Source organism: Marmota flaviventris, chromosome 3, assembly GCF_047511675.1.
Source record: "Marmota flaviventris isolate mMarFla1 chromosome 3, mMarFla1.hap1, whole genome shotgun sequence".
NCBI lineage: Eukaryota > Metazoa > Chordata > Mammalia > Rodentia > Sciuridae > Marmota > Marmota flaviventris.
This window is the reverse complement of record NC_092500.1, coordinates 45,829,475-45,852,230: the sequence shown is the minus strand read 5'-3', so window position 1 is coordinate 45,852,230 and position 22,756 is coordinate 45,829,475. Positions and strand designations below refer to the sequence as shown.

Genomic DNA, 22,756 nt, shown 5'->3' with positions numbered 1-22,756 from the left:
TGCTGGCTGCTATTAGGATAGCACTTCCTTCTCACCTTTTCATCTGGAAACTTACAGATCCTACCTAGCCAACAAGTCTCAGCTCCAGCTGTGCCTTCCCCAGGAAGTTCTCCCTGACCACTCCAGTCCAGATGACTCTCAATAGTCCAACCCAGTCATCAGCATAGAACTATTTGGGGGCCAAGTAAAAAAGGTGCTATTAGAACATAACTATGTCCATTTGTTTACCTATTATCTGTGGCTGCTTTGAGATACAGTGGCAGGATTGTGACAGAGAGCACATGACTCACAAGCCTAAAATATTTACTTTTTGATTCTTTACAGGAAAAATTTGCTGACCCCTGTCCTAAACTGGGAGGGCTTAACATGTGTACCTTTCAGCATGACCTGCAATAAATGCTCCATATTTTGTGATTTGCTAGGCTCTCACTTTTAAATTCAGCATAGTCTTTTAGTATTTGCCAGACATTTTGGGCACTGAACAAATAATCTCAAAATTACAATTGGAAATTGGAGTGAGTCTGGGCAGGGGACAAAGAGAACCCACAAGGCAATTTTATTTTCAAGAGACAATATTTATTATTGTTGTCTTGTGATTGCAGAAAAGACATTGAGAGCACAGCTTTGTACCTAAACCAGTTCCTTCCAACCCAGAACCCTTATCTGTTACCAACCTCAGTTTAAGAACATAACTTTGATCAAATTTCTATAGATGCCTATACAGGACATACAATGATGTAACATAATTTAAAAGTTAACTGGAAGTCCAAATACACACACACACACACACACACACACACACACACACACACACAATTAGAGGATTAGCATTTATTTAAAAAAAATACCTGATGAAAACCTTTTGAACATTCAGGTGTTCTACTTTATGAGAATGTGACTTTCATTAAGATCAGAATACACTTAACTCAGTGGTTCAAAGCTATAGTCACTTTTTTCTTCTTTCCTGTCTAGTGGTCAACCCATTCCCAGGGTGGAATATACAGAAGAAGAAACTAAAACTTGGGGTATTGTATTCCGGGAGCTCTCCAAACTCTATCCCACTCATGCTTGCCGGGAATATTTGAAAAACTTCCCTTTGCTGACTAAATACTGTGGCTACAGGGAGGACAATGTGCCTCAGCTTGAAGATGTCTCTGTGTTTCTGAAAGGTAAGGCTTTCTATAGACTATCTGGTCTTGGCCAATATCCTTATTTGCCTTTCAAACATAGCACACATAGCAGCAATGGTCTTTATACAAAAAAGAAAAGTAATGCTTTAAAGAAAAGCATTGAACCAATAATTACCTGTGGGCCACCTGTGGGAAGCAGATCAGAAACTCTGAGCAGGGAGATGGACTCTGCCATTTATATAGTGTGGAGCCTGCTGAAGTCCCACTCTCTTTGATTGGCCATTACATGTGGTAAACCACAAAGAATATTTGCAAGTACAGTTTTTTTTTTTTTTTTCCTGATCCAGGAACTACTCTGTGTGGCTATTTGGGTATGGAATAACAACAAAGGTGACTTTTTATTTGCTTTGTTAAAAACCATGTACAAGCTGGGTGTGGTGGTGCACCCCTGTAATTTTGGCTGCTCAGGAGGCTGAGGCAGGAGGATCATGAGTTCAAAGTCAGCCTCAGCAATACTGAGGCGCTAAGCAACTCAGTGAGATCCTGTCTCTAAATAAAAAACAAAATAAGGCTGGGTGTGACTCGGTGGTTGAGTGCCCCTGAGCTTAATCCCCAGTATCCCACCCCCCAAAAAAAGAAAGAAAGAAAGAAGCCATGTACTGGAGATGGAATGGTGGCACACACCTGTAATTCCAGCTGCTTGGGAGGCTGAGGCAGGAAGATCATAAATTCAAAGCCTGCCTCAGCAACTTATCAAGGTCCTAAGCAGTTTAGTGAGACCCTGTCTCAAAATAAAAGATAAAAAGGGCTGGGGATGTGGCTTAGTGGTTAAGTGCCCCCGGGTTCAAGCCTTTGTACAAAAAAAAAAAAAAGTCATCCATACTTTTTGGATGAAGAAATATCATAGATAATGGTGAATTCGCCTGGGGCAAATCAGTCAGTCAGTGCATCAACCAATCAATACTTTAAAGTATAAATTGTATGTCAGGGACTGTCCTTGTTGGTGGTGGTACAGTGGTGAACAAGATGAACCACAGGGAAATGTCACTTTACATTCTGCATGGTCCCTCCTTACTGACCCTGCTGGGACAACAGCTCTAGGGCTCTTGTGAGGGATGGGGAGGAGGCAAGATTTCATGGTGGTTTCACCGTGAGACTCCCTCCGCTCTTTGTGGTTAAAGCCTTTTGCCCTCTGCTCTTTTATCTCTTCTTCTTTTTCAAGGCCAATTGTTGGAAAAGTAAAAGTTGCTATTCCACTTCCTTTCCTGACACTTGCTTCCTTGCCTGTGTCCCCTGTTTCTGTCAGCAGTATTTTATTCTCTAGACTCACCAAGCTTGCCTGCAAGGACTCCACTGAATTCCTGCCCATCCCCACCTCCTCCCATACTTAACCAGTCTTTGTATTATTGTATTATTGCCACTGTAACAAATTACCACAAAGTTTGTGACTTAAAGCAGCACAAATCATTATCTTACAGTTCTGGAGATCAGGAGTCTAAAATCAAGGCATTGGCAGGGTTGCATTCCTTCTGGAGGCTTCTGTTCCCTGCCTTTGCCAGCTCCCAAAGTCTGCCTGAGTTACTTGGCTTGTGGTCTTTTTCTCAAATTACTCTGAACTCTTGCTTCCATTGTCACATCTCCTTCTCTGACTATGACCCTACTACTTTCCTCTTAGGAGGACCCTTGTGATTATAATAGCTCATCCAGATAATCCAGGATAATCTCCCCATCCCATGAACCTTAATTTAATCACATCTGCAAAATCCCTTTTGCCAAGGCAGGTAGCATGTTCACAGATTCAGGGACTCAAGACACGGGCATCTTTGAAGGGCTATTATTCAATCTCCAACTATTGCTGCTTCTAACTTTGTGACACATTATAAATCTGTCCTTCTCTGCCCCTCATTCTACTGTCACTATCCAAATTGAGGTGCCCATCATTTTACAACCTTCATGCCTATGGAATTTTCTTCCCCTCTCTCTCCTGCCCAGTGCTTCCACATAAATATTGCTTTCTAAAACATTACTTTCTCCCTGACAGCTCTGCTCAGAAACTATCAGTGATTCCCTGTTGTTTTTATTGGCAAACTTTTTTGTAAAGGGCTAGATAGTCATTATTTTAGTTTTTATGAGCCAAGAGGGAATATCAAGGATATTTTTTGGGTACTTATATAACCATTTTAATATGTTCTTTTAAAAAATGTATAAAATAGGCAGCAAACGATGTGGCCAGAGTCTGAACTGGCCAAGTTTGTCTCCTCGGTGGTTGCCTTGTACAGGCTGTGGCCTCTCCCTGTGGGCTCTCCATACTTTAGCTTCCTGGAAAAGTCTTTCCTTGACCAAAAAACATCATCTCTTCTCCACCTATTCAAATTCTACCTTCAGGACTTAGAGCAAGTCCTGCTTCTTTTGTGAATCCTGATCGTCACAGCCACCATAGTCTCTCCCCCTGATTCCAGTCAATATCATCTGTGTATCAGGAAAAAGCTTTACAAGCTTTTATAGCTGGTACACTGATCCTCCAATGTGTGAACATTATCTACTATACAGTATTTGTTTCTGAAGAAAAGAAATTGAGAACCACTGATCAGTATCACTTAATTAGCACCTAATTACATAATGCCTTCTGTTGTTGTTTAACTAGATTATATTGTCCCTAATGGCCCTATGGTCATGTTCCTCTTTGTTTCCCACAGAGTTATGTATATACTCTATTTACCATGGGCTCCAGTGTTCTTTCTCAATACAGTAAAAGTGGTAATTAGAATGCCATCTCATAGTTTTTGCTATTTCTGACTCCCAAATTAATATTTTCATGAAAGGCTCTTTTTAATTGACTCACTTTAAAAAAATTGTTTGAAAAGAAAACTTCTAAAACAATGATATCTACAAATTTAACATTCTTGATATCATACTTGCATATTTTCCCCTAATTTACATAAAAATGAAATGTGTCGGGGTTGGGGTTTGGCTCAGTGGTAGAGCGCTTGCCTAGCATGTGTGAGGCACTGGGTTCAATCTTCAGCACCATATTAAATAAATAAACAAACAAATAAAAAAATGTGTAATTATTGAAATAAGAAAAATTCTTCTGTGTACCACTACTCATGTGCCACATGTGGGATATACTGACTTGATTGATGTAATGTAGAAAAAGAAGAAAATATGCTTGTCTTTTTTATATACCATGGGGAACAATCTGAAGTGAAAACTTTTATAATGAACACAATGCTACTAGAGTTATAGTTTTGAGGAGGCCTGAGAAGTGTGTTATTTTCATGTAGGTACTAGAAATTTCAGGATGAATTTGTTCCACATACGTAGTTCTTACTTTTTAAGACCATTTCTAACCACTCTGAGGTATTCTCCTAATAAGTTGAAGTTTTTGGAATTGGAGCCTTACAATATGGCAGAGAGTATAAGAATTTTTCTCCTGGACATTATGCCAAGTGAAATAAGCCAGATACATAAAGACCAACACTACATGATCCCACTTATATCTGGAATCTAGCAAAGTTGACTACATAGAATCAGACAAATGTAGCTACAGGGGAGGGGAGGGAGGTACAGGAGATGGGGAGATGTTGGTCAAAGGGTCCAAAGTTGTAGTCATCTAGGATAAATGTCCAGAGATCTTGCTTACATTATGTTGACTGACTAGTAGTTATGTATACTCTAATGGAGATTTGCTAAAAGAGTAGATTTAATGTTCTTTTAATATACACACATTCACACACAGGTAAGTATGGACAGGATATGTTATCTTTGAAGGGATAAAAGAAGTAGACAATAAGTAAAAAGGAGACATAAAAGAGGGACAGGGAAAAAGATTTTAATTCAAAAGTTCTGTATACTTTTCCAGGGCTGTCACTCCCCACGTGAATTTTTCTTCTAGACCTGTTATTTCCAAATTACTGGAAAATCTGTCAATCTACCTGTGCATTGTTAATTAATACTCTTTGCCCTAATCTATATAACCCAATATATAGATTAGGCAAAGAGAGATACAATATATTGAGAAAGCTATAATTTAGGGGACTTTTTGATGCTATCTATTGATCAGATAATAAAGACTATGTCAGCTTAAGGATGCAGAGATTGAACAAGACCACCAAAATCTGTCTTGAAATCACTGGACTGATATCATTCCTAGAAATCTTTCCATACTTCCCCATCCCAAGTTTCCTTTAAAAGAAGAACTGGGGCTCCAGAAGGCATCTCTTACTCTTGAGGCAGCCTGCCTTTCCCCTTGAAAGAGCATTCCTTGCTTTATCCCCAAAGGCGTTTCTTGAGGTGGTTGTCATTCTCCCTGATTATGTATTTGCTTTCCTAAATAAAGCTCAGTGTATGCCCCTGACTGGTGTGTGCTGAAATTCTTTCCTGTCACATATGTCAAGAACCCCACTAGTCTTGAGTTGAGTTCTCTGTTCTCTCCAAGAATTCCTCAGGCCCTTCTTAGGAGACACCTCCTCTCCAGTGACAGCTTGATTGTGACAATCATTTCCCTTTGTTTATATCTGTCAAAACATGTCTTATGCTTTAAATATATATGTGTCTATTAAATATATGCATATGATTAAATATATATGTAATATTTAACCATTCTTGTGAGAAGAGGACAATATAAAGCTGCCATTTCTATATCTATATCTATCTATCTATCTATTTATTTATTTATTTATAAAATGTGTTTTAGAAAAAAATAGAGAGTTGTAAGATTTCTGGGCCTTCATTAGAGAGTAGCATTAGATAGGTCACCCTGAACCTGAGAACACTGATGAAACTGAATGACATAGGGTAATTTTACAGATTTTATTGTGCTCTTATTTTATTTCTCTTACCATAAATATAGCATGTAGAGCTCCAGAGTACCTCTTTAAATCCTAGTAATTAATATAGTATCACATAAAACATCAATACAGAATGAAGGAGTGAGAGGTATCCACATAGGAAGCTGCAGTGTGAACTGATCCCTAGATGCTAGTGAAGGGTGCCTTGCTGTATGCCTTGGAACACAAGCAAAGGGAAGAGGGTATCCCCAGGGGAGGCTTTTAGAAAGATACAAGGAAATGTTTGATAACAATTACTTGAGATTTTAATCTTTTCCTGTGTCTTTGGGATTTCTTTTCCTAATTTGACTTCTGAATTGAAATCCCTTTATATGTATGTGTATATACACACACATTTTTTTTTTAACTTCAGTTTTTTACCTTTCCCTCTTAAGGAATGTCTTATTCCTGTGGGAACCATAATTTGTGAGAGAATTTTAGTCACTAGAAACCCCAAATGTGATAGTTGTTAACAGGATATGTCATTCAGTAGTCAAAAGTTTAGAATCTTGATTACTTTGATTCTAGAACATCCTTATAAATAATAGGAACCCCTGTATGGGCCCTCAGGCCATGTCAAATTAATACTTAGTTGGCTCTCCTCTTGTCTCTTTAGAGAGGTCTGGCTTCACGGTGAGGCCGGTGGCTGGCTACCTGAGCCCGCGAGACTTTCTGGCAGGACTGGCCTACAGGGTGTTCCACTGTACTCAGTACGTCCGACATGGCTCAGACCCGCTCTACACCCCTGAACCGTGAGTACCATTTCAAAGCCAGGCTGGATGGAGACCACCATACTGTGGAGTGGTCAATGCTCACTTGACTTGAAAGTAACTTAGGCTCTCTTTTACCTCCAGGGTAGTTTCATCTTTCTAGGCAGGTGAGTCATAGCACATACCCAAATAAGAAAGGGGTCATTGAAGGAGCAGACTTCTCAGCTCTGGGTCCTTGATACTCTTGCTCTAGCTCATCTCTCTAACTTGAGCCCATTGCTGAACCTCCTGCTTGGCCAGCTTTGCATCCTTGAGGAGGAAAGGATGGTATGAGGGTAAAGTAAGATCAGACACACAATAGGACACACATAACTCTATAGGAGGCCCCTCTTTGGTCCAGGAGGCTCAAACACACACTATAGCAACTGGTTACTAAACCCCTCTCCTTTCATCTTTTATCACCCCAAACTCAGAACTCTGTGCTGTTTTCCCTATCGTCTTAGTTTCTTGAACATTCTTCCAATCCTACCCATCACCTCCAGAGACCTATGAGGTTTGTGATTCTTCTTCAGTGTTGTCAGCTTTCCATGAAAGAATCCTGCTTTGGGGCTTTTGTACATTCTCTGCTGCACAATGGTGGGCTGAATGGGTGGAGGAGCTACACGGTGTGCCATACTGTTCTATCATGGGTGGGCAATGGGGGTCAGCTGCAACAGCCCCACAGGTTAATCATTTGGCCTCATTCCACATGACACTGTACAGTCTACAAGTGTCAAATGCCTTGTATCTTGTTTCTTTGTATGCTTTTAAAAATGTGACAAATACATATTGGAAGACTGCTATGTGCTTGGATTGTTTGAGAATGGAACACCAGGCAACATCCCTGTCCTCCTGGGGGAATAAGGGAGATGAAGTTAGCATATAGACAGATAGGTGGAAATACAGGCAGGTGTAAGCTCAAAGTATCACTATATACTGTAAAAACAGAGTAGGGGGAGGAGACAGAGAGTCATGCTTATTGCTTGTTTGGATTGGATCATCAGGACAGACTTGTGGGAGGTGACATTTCAACAGAACCTGAATGTCCATATTTCAGGGTGAACAATTCCAAGCCAAGAAAGCAGCAAAGCAAAGATCCTTAAGTCTGACAGCCCAAGTGGGTTTTTTGCCCCCTTGGGCTCCATTTACATGAGTGTCCCTCCCTAATCTTGCTGTAATCTGTTGCACCCTATTCTTCAAGCCACTCAGGTTATCACTTTGCTTATGATGCTATTTTACTTGAATAAGCTTGTGATTAATGGGCTGCCATGGTCTTCACTGGGGAGCAGAGAGCCTTTGAGGTTCCAGCAGTTAAGTAGCCGAAGTGGGCAGGGATTAGAGTTGAGTCTCTGAAGCCCCACTCCCCCTCCTAGGCTGGCATGAGTCACTGGCCTGGTAGGTCCCTGCAGGGTCACTACATTGTTTTTCAGTTCTGTTCAGCTTCCCTGAAAGTGTTTGCAGGGTAAACAAAGGTTACTTATAGGACTCAAGACATTTGGAAAAGAAATGCTTCTTAGAGTGCTCAAAGGAGCATTGTCAGAGTTAGAAAGGCAATCTCTAAATCTAGCCCAGAGGGTTTACAAATGGCCCTGTTTACAAATAGCAGGCACTTTGTTAGTTCCCTTTGAATAACTGGCCCTCCTGAGACCTGTGATAGCGTGCCAATAGGTATGCAGAGAAGAGGGCAAAGAAATGAGATTTTAGCCACAGAGGTCTATAAAATTTTGGGATAATGTGTTACATTTTTACCAAAGTACTTTTCAGCCAATTCATTCGGCAATATTTATGTGCAATGTTAGCAGGGAGGTGCAGTGGATTTAAAGATGAATAAAATATAGTAGCTTTATTTTATTTATTTATTTATTTTAAAGCTGCTCACATTCTGGCAGGGGAGATAGGAACATAAATAATTAGGAAAGAGTGTGGTTAGAGCTATCATCAGGGTATATACAATGTGTTAGAGGAGCACAGAGGAGAGAGGGACCCTGAAAGGCTTTTCAGAGATGGTATGATATGAATGGAGGTCTGGGAGGGTGAATAGAAATTTCACTTTTGGGCAAGGTCTGGTAGGGCGGGAAGGGAAACAGCAAGTGCATAGGGGGAGAGGCATGCAGAAGGCATCAGTGAGCAAGGCTTGATGGAGCAGAGTGGTCAGGGTCCGGCTTATGTATTAGGGATGAAACCTATTTACAAGGCACATTTAAACTAGAACATTCAAGTTTCATTGTGCAGGCCACAGGGAACTCTCTGAGGTTCTGAAGTGTGATCTTAAGCGTATTTGAGAAAGATGACTGGGGTGGGGATGGCAGAAGCCTTCTGGCTGCTTCTAGCCAGGGAGCTCATATTCTAGGAAAGGAATATAGTTAATATGGTATTGAGCTGGGAAAGGCCAGGGAGATAGTACAAGAGGGCACCTATGTGATCCTCTCTTAAAACTGTAGAGATGGAATATTCACTAATTTGGTGAATATAATAGAAATAAGGAAATAGAGGGCCTCCAAGGTAATGCTGAGGATTTTATTGGGAAGTCTAGTGGGTAATTCTTTCTAATAATGATTGAGAATATTGGAAGAGAATCAGACCTGGAGGGAAGATGGAAGGAGAAAGGGAGAGAAGAGGATTTGGGGTTTGGGTATATTGTCTTTGAGGTGTCAAGGGTGAGACCTCCAGATGGAGAAACTCCTGGTAGTTGGAAACAAGGGCTGATTCAGAGGTGAATCCAAAGCTCCCACAATAGAGTTGAGGTTTTTTTTTTTTTTTTTTTTTCAGTTCTAAGAGTCCTGTGACCATTCAGACAAGAGGAAACAAAAATCAGAGTATAGAAACTGGGGATTCATTAACTTAGTGTTGTCTTTATAAGCTTTTTTTTTTTTTAACATTTGTTTTTAAAAATTGTTATTTTAGAAACAGGTAATACATGTACATGGGTTCCTTTCCTTGTTCTGTTTGTCCTCTCCAGAGGCCACTACTGATGCTAGTTTTTATTGCATCCTTCCAGAAATATGCTATGCAGACTAAATTCTCTGCAGAGATCCCTTTAATCTTTGTCTATCACAAAAGCATATATCTCTCCTCAGCCACATAGTTTGAATCTATGGAATACTTACTGGAAGAACTGTTTCCTGCTCAGGCACTTTCACCAGCATTGTCTTTGTAATGAAATCCCCTTTTCTCATTCGGAAACCAACAAGAGGGCAGATTCTCCAATTTACGAAGTTCAACTTGGCTACTATGTTTGTTGCTTGTATCCTGCTTCCAAATAACTGCTGAACTGTAGTAGCAGAGACAGCAATAATAAGACAAAGATGAGCCACAAGGACCCAGGTAGAAATGAGAACAGAAGCAGCAAAAAAGACATTATCTGAATAAAGGGATTTTATTTCCCTTTTTGGTTTGTTTAGAACGTATTTTGCTCTCACAGCTTTCAACACACACTGGGTTTTAAACATGTCTTTGGCTTATTTGAATATTTTGCATTTTAAAGGCTCTGGGTGTGCTAAACCTGGACATACAGGGGGACATGAATTTAAAAAGTGGTGCCAGGTTGGATTGGTTCCCTTGGGAAAGTTTTCTAGCCTGGAGTATAGTAGAGAAAGTTCTGGGGAATTGCTGGTTTTCTTGGTGGGAGGAGTTGCTTTTCCGTGTGTTTGCACTGGGGTTAAAGGTCACCGCTCTGCTAGGAGGGAGATGCTGTTGTTCTTCCTCCCTTAGAGCAGTGCCTGAGGCAGAGATTTGCACTTCAGTGTTGCCTAGAGAGTGCTTTGATCAGCTGTGATCCCAAGCAAGTCGTGACTAATCAAGTATTGATGTTTACAAATGATTCCCTTTACAAAATACCAATTGGGTCAGATTCAAGGCTATTCCAATAAGGCCATCCCTCTAGCTCACTGGGATGAGAGGGAAAGATGCAGAGTGTCAGCATGGGCATATGAGCGTCATCCAGCATGTATATAGTGGCAGAACAACAATTTTAGAAGTCCTACAGTGTCCCTGATCTGTTTTTTGTCTTTCTGGGAAAAGCTCATTTGTGTACTCTGCCATGTTGTGTCCTCTGATCACCTCACCCTCTTTTAGAACAGTTTCTAACTTTGATTGACACTATTCACACTTTGGGTCAGACAGTTCTTTGTTATGGAGGGTTGTCCTGTGCATTGTAGGATGTTTGGCAGCATCCTTGGTGGCTACTCACTAAATCTCAAAAGTACCCTTCTACCCTACCCTCCACCTCAACTGCAATAACCAAAGATGTGCCTAGGGGGCGATAACGACTCTGATCAGGAACCACTGCTTCAGAATAAGTCCGCTAGCTGTATTCCCTTTGCTTTTCTCTTTGCCAGTAAGCATGCTCCCTCCCTCCTCTTAGAAGCAATCTGTAGACTTTGTTTCCTTTTTAAAACTCAAACCTGGAAATAGCATTCCTTTGTTTAACCTCTGCGGATTCCTTGCTACATAAAGGGAAAAAAAGTCTGATCTTATCAAACTGTTTCTGCCTTCCTCCTGGCCCCTCTGAAACCTTCTGCTCCAGTCACTCAAGACTTCTCACCATCATGTGAACCTGCCACTTTATGCCCCCAGCCTTCTGCACTGTGGTTCATTCTGTCTGGAATGAGCAACTGGTGATGTCCTTTTAATTTTGTAGTATTCAGTTCAGTTGCATCCTGCTCCATGAGGACACTCCCAGGTAGAGGTAGGTGTTCCTCTAGCACAATACCTTACTTCTATTTTAGCCCTTACACCACTGCCTACTAATTACTTATTCATGTGTCATGTTCCTTTTTTTTTTTTTTTTTTCTGGAACTAGGGATTAAACCCAGAGGGACTTAAACACTGAGCCACATCTTCAGCCCCTTTTAAAATATTTTGTTTAGAGACAGGGTCTCACTGAGTTGCTTAGGGCCTCACTTAGTTGCTGAGGCTGGCTTTGAACTTGTGATCCTCCTGAGCTGCTGGGATTACAGGTGTGTAGTGAACTCATGGCCAGTTGGCAAAGGGAGAAAGCATAGGAAACAAGAAGATCCAGAATGAAACTGGAGTGGATCCCTGACCCTGGCATAAAAGGGAAAACTAAGTCAAGAGTGGGATAAAGCCATGTATGGCACTGCTAGCAGGAGGTGCCAGGGTTGAGACATACAGAGTCCCAGCTCTGTGGAGAAGTCCTGGGCACACCCTGCATGGCAGTGGGTCCCTTTGTGAATGGCTATGCCCTGTGCTGGTGAGTGTCCCCATTCATCCCATCTGCTTTACTCTGATTTCAGGGACTGATACTGGTCATCCCTCCACGAATCGAACATTTTTTCATGTTCAGTGTCTTCAGGCAAAACTGTGACACTTTAATGATAGGATATTAAACAACAATGAAAACTATGAAGCTAGGTCACGTGGACCAGAATAGTGTTCTCTTCAAACCACACCTACCAGTGGACAGTCTAACATATTCATTGTTTTTGGTAAAAATAGTCTCAGAAAAAAAATGATATTCACTATGAAGCTGAAGAAGAGGATCCAAAGAAAGTATGAAGTTTGTCTCTATTGCCCCCTTATTAAGAAGAGAGAAAGAGAGGGAAGGAGGGTAAGAGAAAGAGACACCAACTTCTTTCATATGGTGCAAAGCTTTCCTTTGTTTTCCTCTTTGGGTAATAACATAAATACTGTCCTACCTGAAAGGTAGAAAAGCTCTTTGCCACCCCTTAAAAAATAATTCTGTCCATGACAAGCTCAAAATTACATTTGAACTACTTTATTGCATTAGGAAGAAATTCTGTGAAATTGGTGGTTTCTGCTGAGCACTGGTACAGGTGTGTTTGGGGCTGCCACATTGGCAGCTATGTTCTGATGGCTGAAGTGGATGGGTGCTCCTTCCCCAGGGAGAAAGTGGACCAGAGACGCAGCAACGTTTCTGCATTTGTCTCTAGACACTCCTTTGAAGAGTAGGGGTGGAATTGGGGCTGATTCAGTTCAGGAAATTCTTGGGCATCCAGGGAATAGAATCAATTGGAGGGGAATCTTTCCCTCATTCCTTTGCTGCAGAGGCTTGGCCTGGTCTGGTCTCTGACTTCAGGCTTCTTATTCTCAGAGAGTGTTTTGGATTTTCAAGTGTTGTATTTATCCCATTCCCTGTAGCTCTGTCTTAGTTCATTTGGCTTTTCTTCCCTGGGCACTTCCTTCTAGGGAGTCTGAGGTCTCTGTCTGTGGTTCTTACAGACTCTTTTAATGTGTTTTGTGCAAAGTGGATGTTGGGCGCTTGCTAATTGCATTTGCAGGTGCACATTTACTTGTGTATGAGGTTTGCAATTCTCTCTGTGGTCCTTATGTCCAATGATACCTTAGAAATGCAGAGCTCTCTAACAAGAAATGCAATTGAATAAAATCATATTCTCCTGGGCCCATATTTCATGTTTTCCTTCAGATACTAGGAGTTGACTGAGGTCTAGGAAATAAAGGACAGGGAAAAAAAATCCTGCTTTCTAAAATACTGCATATGTTATGTATCTTCATAATAACTGAAATCTTGTTCTTTTCAATTTAGTCCAAACCCTACCCTGGCCTAAATTTTTGGATGTAGACCAGAGGAGTCCAGGTGTCTCATGGTTCAGAGGCCAGGTGCCCTTTGGAATATAAAACAATACCCGGAGCAGTACTGAAACACACAATTATAGCCTGACCCCTGCACACCTTCAGGGAGAAGTAGCCAGGAATTTAAATACAAACATACATTTTTTGAAGTCAAGTCAGTAAAATATCTATCTTTCCAGAAGAGGTATTACCAAAGTGATAAAGCAGTTTGACATGAGGAATTTCTTCTTAAAAATGTTTTAATGAAAATATTTAAAAATATTAATTATATTTTATGTTTCGGATGTTAGGTTTAGCGTACTAGTAACAAAGGTATACTTGGTACAACATAGTGTAAGCACATTAAATCAATGATTCTAGGTTTAGGGGTACATTGGGATGATTAGTCCTTCAGCAAATACTAATGGGGCACAGATTCTGCCCTGGTGATGTCACTTTTCAAATTGAAAATTAACTTTCATGATTAGGAAATAATTCACAACGCCATTGACTAATACTGCTGCATTTATTGCCATAATACAACTAAATGCATTTGTATTAAGGAAGATCTTTTTCCCCCTACAGTTGAACAGTTTAGGGGCAATTAATGTTATTTTTAAATATAACTGTTTTAAAGTTTAAAAAAGGCTTTGCATTCAGGTGATTTTTCTTATAATTGCTGCTGTGTTTCAATTTTACAAGAAGAATAAAAGTGAATTATTTCTGACAATATTTTTCATCTGCTTCTAAGTAAAGTGAATGAATTTTATGCTTAGCCCTTGCTTGTGTGAACAGAATCCTCTCTAAAAGGGGCAGGAGATGTCATTTATTTCCTTTTCTTGGGGTTCAGGCATTCATCCTCGTTTGTTAAGAAATAATATCAGCAGGTAAAGACACAGGCTTTTGCGTTTATAGGAAAGGTTGGCTGTTACTGTCTGATTGAACAGATGCCTCTCACCAGGCCTGCAAGGAGGGGGAAAATACCATCTGGCCTTTCTGAACATTCTCTCCTTACTCTTACCTGAGAGATTCTGGGTCTGTAAACTCATGGGACTTAAGCCCCAGCCATCATGGGTATTGTTGCTATCCAGCCTTTCTGAAGTCAGGTGTGGCATGGTCTTGCTGCAGAGCTGGCAAGATGAACCAGAGCTTTCTGGACTTTCACTGTCGCCCCTGTGAGCACTGTTTAGCTTAACTAGCTCTTTCCCGTGAGACCTATGAGCTCAGAGCCAAGCCTGCCCAGCCAACTGACCTCCTTCATGGTGCTGTTGTCTTCCTTGCTGATCAGACTTGTAGAGCAATGCAAATGCTAGGGCTTTCCAGAAAATGGCGTGTTCTCAGAAAGCTGATCCCATCTGGATTCCCTTTCCTGCTTTTTAACCCAGAGCTTATACGTTCAGTTTAGGGGCTGTCTTCTCCTCCAGGAGAAGTTTGGTTTGGGCTACACCCAGGGCCAATGAAAATAGTCATCCCTCCTTCCTCCAAGATAAGTAATTTCAACGACCACCGTCACAATGGCAATAGCTACGATGCTTTTCTTAGATAGCAAACATGTATACACTGACCTTCACAGTACATGTTTGCTATTTGTATTGCCAAGCACTATTTTAAGTGTTGTATATGAATGAATTAATTTAATACAACAACTCCTTGCGTTTTTACTGTTACTATTCCGAGTTTATGAAAATGAAGCATAGAAACGTTAAGTAATTGCCCAAGGTAACATAACTGTTAAGTTAGGTAGCCAGGATTTGAACTTGGAGAGTAATGTTAAGATCTGTGGACTTAACCCTTACTCTGTGTTAAGCAGTAACACTAAACACAAAAACTCAAAACTCACATATGCTGAAGTTGAATAGCCTTTTTTTAAAATTGAGAACTTTGTATGTGATTCAAAAGTGACACTTTTTTTACTTGTTGGCTTTGCTCTGCCTGAATACTCAATGTGCCTACTGGAGAGGCTAGTCTTGTGCTGTCCCATTCAGTCCTTGGCCGAACTACCAGGCTTGTTAGAAGCCGGACCTGTTCTTTGATCCTCACAGGATGGCTTGCCTGCTCCATTTATCATGAGGAGGTATCTCCTGTTTCACTGGGGGGCTATGGGGATAGGGCCTCACTACAGTGTAGTACTGAAGATAGGAGACTGCTGTGTACCATCCTGAGGCAGAAGGATCTGGGACTGCAGGCCAAAAAACCAGGCTCTCAGTGTGACATTGGCAAGCCATTTAACCTCCCTGTGTGAGGGATGATGAAATAATGCTTTGATCTTTAGAGAGAAAAAGCTTGATATAAATACCAAATAAGTGCACTCTTTCTTAGCACTTCTTAAATTCATTGAAGGCTCTTGCCTCATAAAATTCCAGCACATCCTTAGTTACAAGGTCCACATTCTTACACCTGGACTTTCAAGTTTTCAATCATTATATTGTGTCTCATTTTGTGATATGCCTAAAAGCAAAAATAACCCCTATTGCAGTGCCTATTGTCTGAAGAGCTCCAAGCTAACAGTACACATTCTATTAAAACAAAAATCCTATACATTATTTAAGACCTGTGCATTGTGAAGCCAAATCTGTGCCTAAGTGCTGCTGTAGCCCTGTTTTTGCTCTTGTGAGGCTCTCTTCAGTAACTTGGGATAAAGCTTCAGCCACTTTTTCTTTTTCTTTCTTTCTTTTTTTTTTTTTTTTTAAACTGATTCAAAGTAGGGATTCCTCTGCCTTCCTACCCACTGTACCCAGGATTGTCTTCCTTGTGTGATGCGCATAATCCAAAATTAGCACTCAAACACCTGCACTTGAATCAAAATTCATATCTCCTCAGCACCCTGTCATCAGGGAGAAGTTCATTAGGTACTTTCAGGTGTGGAGGATTGAGATGTCCAGGGAACAGTGTTTTAAGGAATATTTGCATTTTAAAATTGAAGTTCAGAAGAAGAAATTCAAAACAATTGAATTTTCAATAAAAAATGTAATCGCCATCCAGGCCTCTTCACTACAGTGTGGAGAATGACATCCAGGGACAGACCCAAGAGAGACAAAAGGTTTCTGCTCTCTTCACTCAAATTCTGCTTGTTGGCATCATTTCATTCACCTCTGTGAGGTGTTGCCGTTTTACAGATGGCAATTCCAAGGTTCAAAGAAGTCAGGTAATTTCCCTAAGGCCACACAACTAGAAAATAGCCAAGCCATGATCTGGTCCAAAGCCCTTATACAACACTAGAAATTAGTAGAACCGTACTTGGGTTTCACTTGGATTCCTTTCTATTTGGAGCAATAGAGCCCCATCAACACCTGCTCTATTCAGCTCAATTCAAAAACTAGCTATTGGCATTTCTCCTGTGCCAGGCTTTTCTAAACACTGGGGACCCAAAGAGGAGCATGGCATGACCTCTGGCCTGGAGAAACTTATTGCTTCTTACCTAAATCAATACCATCGAAAAGAGCAAAACTCACTTGAGTACCATAAACTTAGGTCTAAACATAATTTAATGTAATATGAATAACAGTACTTAACTCATAGGAACTTAATGCTTTCAGTTCATTGTCTTACTACATTGTTCAAGAACATCAAGTGATAGTGACCTTTATAATTTCCATTTTAGACTTGCAGCCCTTGGGCACCTTGGGGACACTGGGCTTGGCTGCCTTCTTCAACTTCTTGCTCCCAGCTGCTGCCTTCTTGGCCTTGCTGCTGCTGCTGCTGCTGCCCTTGTCCTCGGTGGCAGCGGCCTTCGGGGCGCATGCTTGTTGGCTGCGGTGCCCTTGGTGGGTCAGGGGTCCTTGTGGCACCGTGCTGCCGGCTTCTTGGGTTTGTGCACGGCAGGCGTGGAAAAGGGGCACACTGTTAGCTGGCCGCCAGCTTTTGGCGATGGAGCTTCAAGGAGCCGGTGCCACCTGTGCCCTTGACTTGCAGTAGCAAGTCATTCTGCACCAGCGTGCACCAAGTACTTGAGGAGGACTTCAGCTTTGCTTATCCAAGTGGAGCTTATTTGAAATGCAGAGTGGTGGTGTACTTGAACCTGTGGGAAGAAGCAGTCAAGATATGTGACTCTCAGACTTGAGGGTATTACCAGGATTGCTGGACTAGTACAAGATTTCTGATTTAGTAGTCTGGGTTCTTAATAAAGGTGCTATGAAAGAATGTAAGACAGGAAAATAATTAAATATTTTTACTGTGTTACTGTTAGCATTCAGGGATATAGCCATTGATTTTACTGAAGAGGAGTGGGAATGCCTTCAGCCTGCTCAGAAAAACTTATATAATGATGTGATGTTAGAGAACTATAGAAACTTTGCCTTTCTTGAAGTACCCATCGCCAGCTGACAACCTGTTTTTCCCCAACCAGACCTCAAATGGAACTGACTTCTAAAAGGGAACTCACGTCCCCCACGTTGCCCCCCATGTCTTCAAGCCACCTCACCTGTTCGACACCCCTTTTCAGCTCTGAAGCAGCCAGAATGAGCCGTCGCCCCTTCTCCTTACATCAATAAAGAGTTCCTAAAATTAGGGGGAATGAAGCCAGAGATGGATAGACAGTGTAGATAGGTAAATCAAGTCAGGTTGGATGGATATAGGAGGCCCATTTTGAGTGAGTCTGGGAAGTTGAAGACGGTCTCCTGAGATTACTGTTTACAAAGATGTAGAGCCTGGCCAAATAGGCCCCCAAATGAGGGAACCATGATTGTTTCCCAAGTTTCCAGACAAAGGGGGGAATGAAAAACCAGCCTCTACCTCAGAGCAAAGCATGTCCAAGGAAGGGACATGACCTTTGTCCCTGGAAAGACCCATAGAGCACTCCTAGGCACATTCCCACCCTGCTAAGTTGTTTATCTACAAATAACAGGAGAGATCTGCTGAGCCAGGTGTCCCTGACTCAGTCAGGCTAGGTGGGGATCCATAGCAACCTCCTAGCAGCCACCAATCAGCATGAGACAAGGAAATACCTGGGATGCCAGATGACCCTCCCAGTAGTTTATGGTGGTTGATAACGTGTTGGAAAACCACGTAATTCAGCATGAACACCCCTCTTGGCTTAAACCAATCAGTTCAAATGAATACCCCTTTTGTAGTAACCAATCATCCCTACCCAACTTGTTCCTGCCATTGAATGTGCTAATCATGTTTTAGAGTTGTTATTTGACTTTCCCACCGAGTGTGATGATTTGCTAAGAGATGCTATGATGTATGTGGCGGTCTCTGCCTTCTCCAAAGAATGTATAAAACTGCTGCAAACCCTGGGCTTGGGGCCTCTCAGCATCACCAGTTGCTGTGTGTGTGCGCGGAGGACCAAGCCAGCTCGCAATAAACACCTCTTTGCTGTTTAAAAAAAAAAAAAAAAAAAAAAAAAAAATATATATATATATATATATATATATATATATATATATATATAATTTCCATTTTATAGATGAGCAAAATACTATGTCTATGCTGATCAATATGGCAAGATGTGGCTATTGACATTTTTAAAGCAAAATTAAATAAAATCATACATTCAGTTAGTAATACTAGCTACATTTGAAGTGTTCTGTAGACATCCTTTGCCAAGTGGCTGTGCTATTATTGGTCAGCACAATAGAGAGCAATTTTCGTTTCTGCAGAAAGTCCTATTGGACAGTTGCCTGCATCAGTAATTTGCCTACATGAGAATGTGGGAAATGGACTTAAGTCTGACTGAGTACATTCTTTTAACTCTTATGATATACTGCTGCCTTAATTTTAGAGAAATTGGGGAAAGAGAGGGAAGGTTAAAGAAATAAGAAACATCTCAGAAATGGTGGGGGACTAGTAGCCCTTGAAAGAACCAGGAACTATTTCTTTTTTGTTGGATCAGAAATGTTAATACTTGCTGTTTGTCTTTTAATGAAACCATAAGGTGACTTTTGCTAAGAGTTATTCTAAAATTGTGATTTATTTACTTTTCAGCCTCAGCTCCTAATATAGTACCTGGTACATAATAGGCACACAATAGATGTTTCTGGAACTGAATTTTAATATAACTATAATGTCTGCCTGTCTCAAAAGAATCGTAGTGAAGAGTAATGTTGGTGGACTTCTTTAAATTCCTACTGGGGGAAAGAAAAGATTTCCTCCAAGGCAACATGCAAGGTCTGAGCTTGGGTTTTGTAAAAAGATGGCCATATTTGTATTTATCTACCCTGTGAGAGGGCCATAAGAGTGAGCCATCCTAAGAGCTGCCGAACATCTTATCTGGGCCAGATTTTACAGTATGCTATTTTAAAATCTAAACTAAAGAAAGTTTGTATATGGCTCCAAAGCAAGCACTGAGAAAAAAATTGCTTCAATACTAAATTAATTCCTGTTATCATCTTAGTGCAGTGAAAACAAACCAAGTCATCCGCCTGCTACGTATCTTTGTGTGTTATCCCAGATTACTTGCATTTACCCACCAAATGTTGTGTGAAAGCTGAAGAAATACCCTATTTTGGCTCAGCTCACCCTCTGCTTCTTTTCATCAATGCAGGCTCTGCACCCTTCCCACTCATCCTTCCTTCTCTCTATGATTTTGCTAAAGTGTTGGCTTCTGTCATGTAGAACAAACAAAACCTATAGAAAAATGTTTTCAAAGACAGATGCACCGATTTGGGATGGGAAGCAAACGCAGGATGCTCACTCACTGCCTCTTAAAGGCTTTAATTTACAGCAAAAATAAAAAAGGAGTTGTTCAATACTGAGCACGAGGAGTCAGCATGGAAAACTGATAAGAGGAAAAAAATGCCAGACTCATTTTGAATTTGAACTTAACAACCAGGACCCTTATTTCCCTGCAGCAAAATGATCGCAACTTTCTTCGAATGATTTAAGAATTCCCTGGAGACATTTTTCCCAGGCCCTTTTGTGGGCCTATCTTGGCAGGCTTTAGAATCCTCCTAACAGGGCTTATCAGAGAAGATTCCAATTTAGAGCAGCAAAAGTCTAGTGTCTGATATCAGCTCTAGCTATTTTTTTTTTTTAAAGAGACACGATGTTTTACAGTGTTAACAGTTTTGAAAGGTCCTACGTTTCCAGTGAACAGAGAGCTCTTTTGTGAAAAGGACTCTGAAAAGCATTATTCAGGTGAAATGCATGAAAGGAATGGGAGTTAAACAGAGAAAAGTTTGCCATCACACAGATTGGAGGCAGCATGTGCTGACAGGTGCAATTATGACCAAATAATTGAATCTTTTAAAAAGAGATTTGGTGAGATAAGGCAATAGCTGTAGACTAACTTTGGAAATCTGTTCCTAATTAGATAGTCAGGGGACCAGCTATGGTTGATACAACCAATGCAGGGATCTTAAACTACTTTACCTGCAGGATGTGGTTGCATTGTAAAATAGGGTGAAATGGCATATTGTCAGCCCAACAGACCTTAATTAGTGCCATGGTTGGAGGGAAGGTTGTGTGGTCTCCCTCAGACTCCCCTATAGCCTGGAACCTCTTAGCTCCCCCAAAGTGGTGGCCAACTCCGATTCTAAGTGCTTCTGTCTCAAAGAAACTAAAGAAAATGTAAGTTTGCAAAGTTAATAAATTGTTTTCTTAAATATTTGTTTCTTTGTTCATTGGTTAAAGTGTTTCCAGGCATTTCAGTATCCTCTGTCTCCACATGCCTTAGCCAAAGACATTGCAATAGAGAATAATATGGTGTTTATTTCAGATCATGTTCTACCAGACTAAGAAAAGATAAGAACCTTGTTCCTGGTCTTGAAATATAGGAACTTAAAGCCTTGACCCCATGAGAAGTGAGGTTACCGTACACACTCAATCCATACTTTGTTCAGGATCAGGGGGACAGTTCTTTCCTAGGGTCTCCGCATGGAGAAGAAACAGATGTGTGAAATACAGCACAATCATTTCTGCTTACAACAGAGCAAAGGGCATCCCTAATATTCCATTAATAATTCTGTTAGACATCTTGCTTCAGGCTTTCATTTTTAGTGAAACAATATAACTTATTCTGTTATATTGTATGATTTTTTTCTTCCAAATATATAATTTCTTTTATCCTGTGTATAGTTGGATTACTTTGTCATTGTAATATTATTAAAGGTTCCTAAGTTGGCTAGTGAGTCACAGGTTTCTGATAATGACACCTTAATATAAAATTCAGGTGATAACTCCTTTTCTACCATGGAGAATTGACTCCTTAATGTCTTTGGACCTCTAGTAATTTCATTTTACCTGTGTAACTGCCAACTTTTTTTCTTTGCTTTTACCAATAAGGACTCCATCAGTGCATAGGTAGATGGGGGACTGTCTTCTGCATCAGCCTTTTTGAAGTATTTGACAAGCTCAAAAAGTAAGTCTACTATGGCACTGAGGGTCCCCTGCTGCTGTAGCCATGACCTCTCCTGTTCTCATCTTACATTATTAAGCACTTTAGCAGGGTCTGGCCCATAGTAAGCATTCACTATCATTGTTATTTTAGTTTTTGATCACCTTTTTTATTCACACAATGACTTAATACTGTTTTCAGAATTTTCCTGGGGTTTGATATCTGATCTAACTTGGAATTATTGTTGCCATATCTTCTTCTGGGATCAGCAGGATGCTTTAGTATTTACATCATTTGTTAAAATGCAGGTAGTCAGATTTTTTATGGTGGGCCATTTCATCCAAATTCCAACATTGGTGCAGGCTGTATGGCCTCTCAAAAAAATTGATTGCAAGAGTTAATTTATAGGGTCTATTTTCAGCACAGGAGTTAGACATGTAACTAAATCAAATGTGTGTGGAAGAGTAATTAGTTTCCTATTCACCTTTCAGTCACCACCTTCCTTATTCTCCACTATCATGATGTGATTTTAGTGGAACTAAACTTAGGCAGCTCAAAATTACATAATCACATTCAGCTTTAATTTTAAGTACTAGTTGTTTCAAACCTGCTAGGATAGTTCCCAGTGTCAGTTATGAGAAGGGTCCCATCCCTGGCTATATTTTCTTTTTTTTTAAGGTACCAGGGATTGAACTCAGGGGCACTTGACCACTGAGCCACATCCCCAGCCCTATTTTGTATTTTATTTAGAGTCAGGTCTTACTGAGTTGTTTAGTGCCTCGCTTTTGCTGAAGCTGGTTTTGAACTAGAGTTCCTCCCGCCTCAGCCTCCTGAGCCTCAGGGATTATAGGTGGCACCATCCTACCCAGCTGGCTATGTCTTCTTATCACTTGGGGAGCTTAAAGAGAGAGAGAGAGAGAGAGAGAGAGAGAGAGAGAGAGAGAGAGAGAGAGAGAGAGACTGACACTCATGTCTAGTCTATCTCAGAGAACTTGATTGAACTGGTCTTAGGTGGGGCTTAGCCATTTGGCTCCTCAAGTGATTTGGAGGGTTGAGAACTATAAGTGGCAGGGAGAGATTTAGGACATACTGATTACAGTTTTATTGTGCTATCCAACTTGATTGAACTCTCCCTACAGCCTGAGCCATGCCCCTTTCTCACTCACGCCATATCTGCAAATTAAAACGAGAGCAGAAAGAGCATAGCTTTGTAGTCAGAAA

The 22,756-nt window shown here is 40.8% G+C and overlaps 1 protein-coding gene across 2 annotated transcripts in view; it reads left to right on the top strand.

Annotated features, from left to right (window-relative positions):
* Window positions 1-22,756, top strand: part of Tph2 (tryptophan hydroxylase 2) — a 90,831-nt gene that overhangs the window by 28,539 nt on the left and 39,536 nt on the right. For both annotated transcript variants that reach the window (XM_027929241.2, XM_027929252.2), the window contains exons 6-7: window positions 973-1,169; window positions 6,576-6,711. In XM_027929241.2, the coding sequence (XP_027785042.1) occupies window positions 973-1,169; window positions 6,576-6,711 (333 nt within the window). The remainder of the gene's footprint in view (window positions 1-972; window positions 1,170-6,575; window positions 6,712-22,756) is intronic.